At 41.8% G+C, this 7,867-nt stretch overlaps 1 protein-coding gene across 2 annotated transcripts; it reads left to right on the top strand.

Moving 5' to 3' along the window:
* Positions 1 to 281: 281 nt before the first annotated feature.
* On the top strand, positions 282 to 1,861 carry LOC122689807 (protein BEX2). Of its 2 annotated transcripts, none has more exons than XM_043896558.1 (3): positions 282 to 421; positions 804 to 889; positions 1,243 to 1,861. In XM_043896558.1, exon 3 carries the CDS (start codon positions 1,248 to 1,250, stop codon positions 1,632 to 1,634), a length of 387 nt encoding a protein of 128 aa, XP_043752493.1. In that variant the 5' UTR covers positions 282 to 421; positions 804 to 889; positions 1,243 to 1,247; the 3' UTR covers positions 1,635 to 1,861. The 2 variants fall into 2 exon arrangements, with proteins under 2 accessions (XP_043752493.1, XP_043752494.1); XM_043896559.1 differs by lacking the exon at positions 282 to 421 and adding an exon at positions 554 to 661.
* The last annotated feature ends 6,006 nt before the right edge of the window (positions 1,862 to 7,867 follow it).

Genomic DNA, 7,867 nt, shown 5'->3' with positions numbered 1-7,867 from the left:
ATAGCTAGGGAGAACAGGAGGAAAAAAAAAAAAAGCAGAAAAGGCCAAAGTTAATACCAAGGCTTGGAGTGGTTGGGAGATGTAGACACTCCATGGTACCTAGAGAAGGTCAAACCCCAAAGATAGGGCAGCGAGGCCACCCATGGGTATCAGATTGCAGAGGACTGAGCTGAGCTCTGGGCCTACCACGCAGCTGTGTGGACTGGGAGGTTCTTGCATGCAGAGGTGAAGGGACGGGTCCTATTGGGGGTTGGGGGAGGGGGGATCAGAAGGCGAGCTCTGCTGTGAGGCGGGGCCCTCACGTGACCGCAAGCTGCAAAGCGATGCAGCCTTAGGTGCAGGCGTCACTCCAGTTTAGTTATCAGCTCCCCGCTGCCCTGAGCTCAGCGGGCTGGCATCGGGCCCGCGGCAAGCGGAGCAGGTAAAGGCCCAGGGGCTCGCGCGCTGATGCCAGGGAGGCAGTGGCCAACCAACCCTAGAGGCCCGCGCAGGGGTTCAGCGCGGAGAGTCCCGGCGAGTTCTTTCCACACCCCGGCCTTCCTGGGAACAGAAATAAGGGCCCCCTGGGGTGGGCGTGTTGGGGGTAGGGCAGGGTTCCAGGGAGGGCTGCAGAGCAACTAAGAGCGATGGGAAATCATCCCTGAATTTCTGCAAGACAATGGTGAACCCGGGAGTGGGGTGGGGATGGGGCACCTGGCCGTGGGGCGGGGGACGCTGGTCGCTGGGGGCGGCAGGGGCGGGGGAGGAGCGGTGGTTTGGCACCGAGAGCTTGGTGACAGTACTCCCTCCCTCCATCCACTTAGGTCTGCGGGTCTACGTGTCAAGTGTTGCAGCAACTCACTTTGCAGCAGGAATCGGGAGGAGGAGGAGACAGCAAGGATAGGCCCAGGTTGGTGCAGGGGACACTGTGCGTAGGGGGGGTGCAGAACTCCGTCATACCCACTCTCAACCTTTCCATGCCCCGACCTCCATTTTGATCTTTGAAGTGGCCTGCGGAGTGAATCTGTAGGGAAAATGGTGGGTTTAGGAGGATGGAGGGGAAAAAACTGAGAAGGAATGGGGAGGGCTCGGACTTGGGGCCCCCTAGAGGACGCACGAAGCCTTTCAGGTGTGAAAATTGAAAGAAAGAAAAAAAGAAAACCATGATATCTAGACCTCTGAAAATCTGTAGTAAGGCCTCTGTCCTCGGTGCTGATCTATCCACCGAAAATGCAGTCGCTTTTCTTGTCTTTTGTCTCCTAGGAGCAATGATGCCCAAAGAGGAACAAGTGCTGAAAAATATCACCATGGAAAATGCCAACGAAGAAAATGAAAAAAAGGATGAAAAAGAGCAAGATGCTAATAAAGGAGAGCCTTTGGCCCTCTCTTTGGGAGCTGGTGAATATTGTGTACCTAGAGGAAATCACAGACGGTTCCGTGTTAGGCAGCCCATTCTACATTATAGATGGGACTTGACTCAGAGGCTTGGAAAGCCACAGGCAAGGATGAGAGAAGAGAATATAGAAAGGATTGGGGAAGGAATGAGACAACTCATGCAAAAGCTGAGGGAAAAGCAGTTGAGTCACAGTTTGTGGGCAGTTAGCACTGACCCCCCTCACCATGAACATCATGATGAGTTTTGCCTTATGCCTTAAATCCTGATGTTAATAGGGAGACACACTTGCTTCCTAAACTTACATGTTCATGATGTACCTTTGCCATAAACTTTTTGATGCCACTCATTTATGGTGGGTCTCATATTACCAGCTTCTAGTTGAATGTTTTGACCCAGTCTGTAAGATTTTGTTAACAGATAATTTCACCTGTTGCATGGCAAGATGCTTATTATATATTGTGAAGTAAGTAAAGCAGTTTAAAAAAGCAATCTCTGTCTGTATTCTTTTTTATTTCAAATTTAATACTTATCTAATTCATAAAGAGAAAAATGCTGAAATTAATATACTAAAAGATTAATACAGGGGCTCATTTCTGTGAGATGAGTTGATGCCTTTTATAATTTCTGTAGTTTGAGAAGATGTGGAACTATTTTTAATGACTTTATGAGAGCCATAGAATCACTTAATAAAGACTTGGTTATAAAATTTGAATCATTAAGCCTGATGAATAAACCCAGGAATTCTTTACAAATTAGGAAATACATTTGCTTCATATGACTGTGAAACAAGGTCCAGTGTATGTGTTTACCTATTTTTGTCCCCATCTCCACATATTAAGCAAGAACTCCCTACCCTCAGATTTTCCCTTCAAATATTTAGCAGAGTCCCCAAAGATAGATCTTCCCAGTCCAGCATCCTTCCTCCCCCTCAGGTCTGCACTTTCTGCTAGTCAGTTTGTGATTCTGCCTGACATAAGGTAGGCACCTGGCAAAATACAATTAATAATGATTGCATCAAGAGCTCTGAGTTTTTGTCTCATTCCTTCCCTGAATAAAATAATCTTGGATACGTAACTTCAATTCTCTAGAAGAGATTATTTGCAATTCCTAAAGGAACACTGGATTCATTTAATAATGTCCTAGTGTTTCTAAAACTATGATCATCAGCCACCTGTGTGAGAATCACCTGAGGAGTTTCTTAAAAATGTACCCGTCCAAATCTACTGAATAGAGCTCTGTAACTTCTGTTTTTAGCAAACTTCCCTGGTGATTTAGATGCACATTAATGTCTAAAAGGCTACTAGTGTGTATATACTTATTATGATCTCAGTTCTTCAGTAGGAACCATAATAATTAGAAGAACATAAAGATGAATATCTGAATTCAGTGGAAAGAAGCATTAAAATGCAAAGCAGGAGAAAATTTAAAAGACCTTTAGGTTTACTATATAAAAATTAAAATTGAAAGTATATACACTAAAAAGTTAACAGTGGTTATCTTTTGTGGGATATTGGGTGATTTTTTTTCCCTTGTACTCAACTACATTTGTCTTAAGGCATATGGATTACTTGTGCAGAAAAGAAATAGATCCAGATCCAAAGCACTCTTCAGTGAGCTTATAAATGCAATAGAGCTACATAAAGAATTCTCATTGACAGAAAGATATGTAGATTTCAAGTTACCCAAAGATACAGTATTCATGCACACATGCATGTTAAGTCATTTCAGTCATGTCCGACTCTTTGCAACCCTATGGACTGTAGCCCACGAGGATCCTCTGTCCATGGGATTCTCCAGCTAAGAATACTGGAGTGGGTTGCCATGCCCTCTTCCTGGGAATCTTCCCAACTCAGGGATTGAACCAAGGTCTCCTGCATTACAGGAAGATTCTTTACTGTCTGAGCCACCAGGGGAGCCCCCATGGTTTAATTGTTTTTCCTATTGAATGTGGGCAAAACCACTAAGTCTTACTTCTAATCAATAGAATACAGCAAAAGTGATGTGATGTCATTACAGACGTGATTCTGTAACACAATTACAGAAGATTATGACTTCTATCTTACTAGGAGACTCTCTCCCTGTCTCCTACTCCTTTAGTGGCTTTGATGAAACAAACTGCTATACTGGAGAGACCCATATGGCAGAGAACTGAGAGTATCTTACAGCCAACAGGCAGTAAGGAACTAAGACTCTCAGTCCTAGTCCTCCAAGAATACTGGAGTGGGTTGCCATGCTCTGCTCCAGGGGAACGTTCCAACTTTCTGATAAAACCCAGGTCTCCTGCACTGCAGGCAGATTCTTTACTACTGAGCCACCAGGGAAGCCTGCTAAAGGATAATAATGCTTTTCACTAAAGGGTAATAATGCTTTTAAAACATAACCACAGTAGCATAATCACAAGTAAATGTGGGAAACAATTATTTAATAATCGGTCATGGTTCAAATTCCCAAAGGTCTCATAATTTTTAACTACAAACTATATAAACTAACAAAAAATAAATTGGGTTCCTGAGCAACACTATTGACCTTGTCAGGTTGCAAATGACAGGAACAACCTAATGTAAAGTTTTCTATTGGGAATCTGACAAAAGTGTATGCTTAAGAAAGAGTCTCATAACTTCTGAAGCCAACATAGACCTGAGGCTACAGATACTGAAAATCAGCAAATGTAAAGAAAGAAATTAGTCAGTTCTGTATGATAAAAATATAGGGTAGCATCAGGGTTGGAAAAGGGAATCATATAGATAACTTCATAACCAAAACAGTCATCTGAGATTTTGGCACTTGTATTTTGCAGAAATCTTGGAAAACAGTTATACTTAATCAAATTTGCCAAAATAATCTGTTTAGGGAAAAAAGCATTGGCTAGGAAAAGTGGAGGTCAAACTGACAATGTTGGAAAGGTGCAGTCATAATGGAAAACAGTTAGACTTAATCAAATTTGCCAAAATAACTTGTTTAACTCTAGAAAGAAAAGCATTGGCTAGGAAAAATGGAGGTCAGACTGACAATGTTGGAAAGATGCAGGCATAAATCATCAGCTTCAATCACTCTTGTAGTTGGGTAAATACCTGCAAAAAAGTTCTATTATGGAGTTACAATTGGAGGAAAGGTAGGACTAAGGTAGCAGGTGAACAAACAAGAATATGAAACCATTTTACCATCTACTTTAATTGAATAAGGCACAGAGTATGTTATCAAGAAGCCATTTGTTTTTTTGTGTTTTTTTTTTTTGAGAAACACAAAATTGGGAGGACTAACAAGTATATTAGGCTTCCCGAGGGCTCATTGGTAAAGAATCTGCCTGCCAATTTAGGAGATGTAGGTTCAATCCCTGGGTTGGGAAGATCCTCTGGAGACAGAAATGGCAACCCACTCCAGGAGTCTTGCCTGGGAAATCCCATGAATAGAGGAGCCTGGAGGGTCCATGCGGTCACAAAGAGTTGAACATGACTTAGCGACTAAGCAACAATAACAAATACAAGTACATGGAGGATGGGAATTTCCAATGATTAGGACTCAGCACCTTCATTGCCAAGGCCCAAGTTCAATCCCTGGTAAGGGACATAAGATCCCACAGTCTGTGTAGTACATCAAAATGAAAAATGAAAAAAATAAGTATACAGAGAATACAATTTGTGGGTCACCTGAACCATAATCTTGAAAATGTGGATATCCTCTAAGAGTTCTAAATTGGTAAATCTGACAGGCAATGAATATGGCTTTCCATCTCTGTGAATAACACAAGAAATTATCTGTGAATGTGGTAATAAAAATATTGAGAAGATCTAGTACTCCAATTAGCATCATATGGGAGCTGTCCAATGCAGGCAGGACCATGGATATGCTTCAGGAAGGAAAATAATAATAATATGCCCATAAGAAGCAGAGTCTGGGAGATTCTTTAAGACACTTGAGGTTAAAACAGGTAGAGGTCCAAGGAATACTTTATAAACTATGAAATAGATGGCATAAATGTGGCATAAGAGAGAAGGAAACATGCAAAAACAGGACAAAAAGTAATGCAAAATGAGCTGAAGGGAGTTCTGGCCATAATATCTAGCTGTCACAGTGGAGAAATGCATTCAGGAAAGATATCAATTAACATACATTCACAATACTAAAAATAGATCTCTTTAAGAAAAATAAAAAGTAATTTCAGTTCATGCATAACTGAAAAATAAAGTTGTCTTCTGAATGTCAAAGAAGTAAAATTCACCACACACACTATGAATCAATGTAATAATCATACACACCACACACACTATATAATGACAATATAATAAGCATACACACAATGTACACTATAATAATAAAATAATAATGCAATAATCATACACACCACAAACACTATGAACCAATGTAATAATAATCTAAGCAGATAATGTAAAAGTTTGGGTTCCAGAAAATGATGGTATGTACAAAACCAAAGGTAGAAGTAGATGGGCAGATAAGCTACCTAATACCCACAGTGATCCCCAGACAGAAAAAAGTCAAATGTGTAAACAGTGCGAAAGCCAGTTGTGTGCTGATAAACTAAATGTTATCAAACAACTAGGTTTCCAGTAAACTATTCATAGTAGGTGGCTCAGTGGTAAAGAACATACCTGACAATGCAAGAGACGCAGAAGACATGAGCTGGATCCCTGGGTCAGGAAGATTCCCTGGAGAAGGAAATGGCAACCCACTCCAGTATTCTTGCCTGGGAAATCTCATGGACAGAGGAGCCTGGCAGGCTTTAGTGCATTGGATTCAAAGAGTCAGACACGACTGAGCACAGATGCACACACATTTATAATGTTAGCCTATTTCCACTGTGTAAATACTCCTACTAAGCTGATTTTCAGCTACCAACGTGATGACACTTAATGTAGAGTTGAGAAGATATATTCACAATTAGCTGTCCTGAGCCATTAAGAGCCAGCTTCAGCACACCAATGGCTGAGAGCCTCCCTTACCAAGGTGGTTAAAACAGGGACAGTACTATGCAAGGAAAATGAAAGATCAGAATGGGAAAAGGAAATGTCTTCTGAAAAAGAGATGTAGGATGAGCATAAAGGAGAGAAAGATAAAAGAAAACAAGGCAACACATAAGAGAAAAAGGACTGGAGGAGTATGTGTGCATGTCTGTGTGAGTGTGTGTGCTCATGTATGTGTGAGACAGAGATTGGGTGTGTGTATGAGTGTGTGTGTGTGTGTGTGTGTATGTGTATGTGTGTGTGTGTGAGAGAGAGAGAGAGAGAGAGATTGGTATATTACCTAGACATGGATACTCCCAGGTGATTTAAGGTGTGTTTGTAAAAGCACAGACTGGAGTCAGGCAGACCTTAGTTCAAATACTGGACTCATCACTCACAAGTTTTGTGACCTTATACTAAGTTGGTCAATTTCCTAGTTTCATTTCTCCTATTGGTAAAATGTGGTAAGTGTTTAACAAGATGCCTGTCATATGCTATTCTCCCAATAAATGTTAGCTGTTAATGTTAACATACATGTAAAATGAAAAGAAAAAGGTTTAGTCACTAAAACTGACTAGCTTAATGTTTCAAACTTAACAGAATTAGTGGATTTTTGAAAGTATGTATTGATCCCACTAGTCAAAATTTGGCATAAAAAGGATTGCATGCTTGCCTGCTAAGCCCTATGGACTATAGCTCACCAGGCTCCTCTGTCCATGGGATTCTCCAGAGAAGAATACTGGAGTGGGTTGCTGTGCTCTCCTCCAGGGGATCTTCCCAACCCAGGGACTGAACTCCTGCATTGCTGCTGCTGTTCTTTACTGCTGAATCACCTGGGAAGCCACCAAAAGGATTACATTTGGTGAAAGTGATTTGTCGCACAAAGTACTGTTCAATTTTTTAATCATCATTGATATTTAATAATTGAGAAATTGCACAGGAAATCCAGAGTTTCAGTTCAGTTCAGTCACTCAGTCGTGTCCAACTCTTTGTGACCCCACAGACTGCAGCACACCAGGCTTCCCTGTCCATCACCAACTTCTGGAGCTTGCCCAAACTCGTGTCCATCGAGTTGGTGATGTCATCCAACCATCTCATCCTCTGTCACCCCCCTTCTCTCCTGCTTTCAATCTTTCCCAGCATCAGGGTCTTTTCTAATGAGTCAGTTCTTCACATCGAGTAGCCAAAGTATTGGAGCTTCAGCTTCAGTATCAGTCTTTCCAATGAATATTCAGGACTGATTTCCTTTAGGATTGACTGGTTTGATCTTCTTGTTGTACAAGGGACTCTTAAGTCTTCCACAACACCACAGTTCCAAAGCATCAATTCTTCAGCTCTCAGCTTTCTTTTGGCTTCCTGTGTAGCTCAGTCGGTAAAGCATTAGCCTGCAATGTGGGAGAGACCTAGCTTCAGTTCCTGGGTCAGGAAGTTCCCCTGGAGAAGGAAATGGGCAACCTACTCCAGTATTCTTGCCTGGAGAACCCATGGACAGAGGAGCCTGGCAGGCTACAGTTCATGGGATCACAAGAGTCGG

Source organism: Cervus elaphus, chromosome X (assembly GCF_910594005.1).
Source record: "Cervus elaphus chromosome X, mCerEla1.1, whole genome shotgun sequence".
NCBI lineage: Eukaryota > Metazoa > Chordata > Mammalia > Artiodactyla > Cervidae > Cervus > Cervus elaphus.
Note: the sequence above shows the minus strand (reverse complement) of the source record. Positions and strands in the feature narration are given on the sequence as shown.

What these genes read in the sequence shown, in the direction of transcription:
- LOC122689807 (XM_043896558.1), top strand. Translation starts at nt 1,248, where the DNA reads ATGATGCCCAAAGAGGAACAAGTGCTGAAAAATATCACCATGGAAAAT.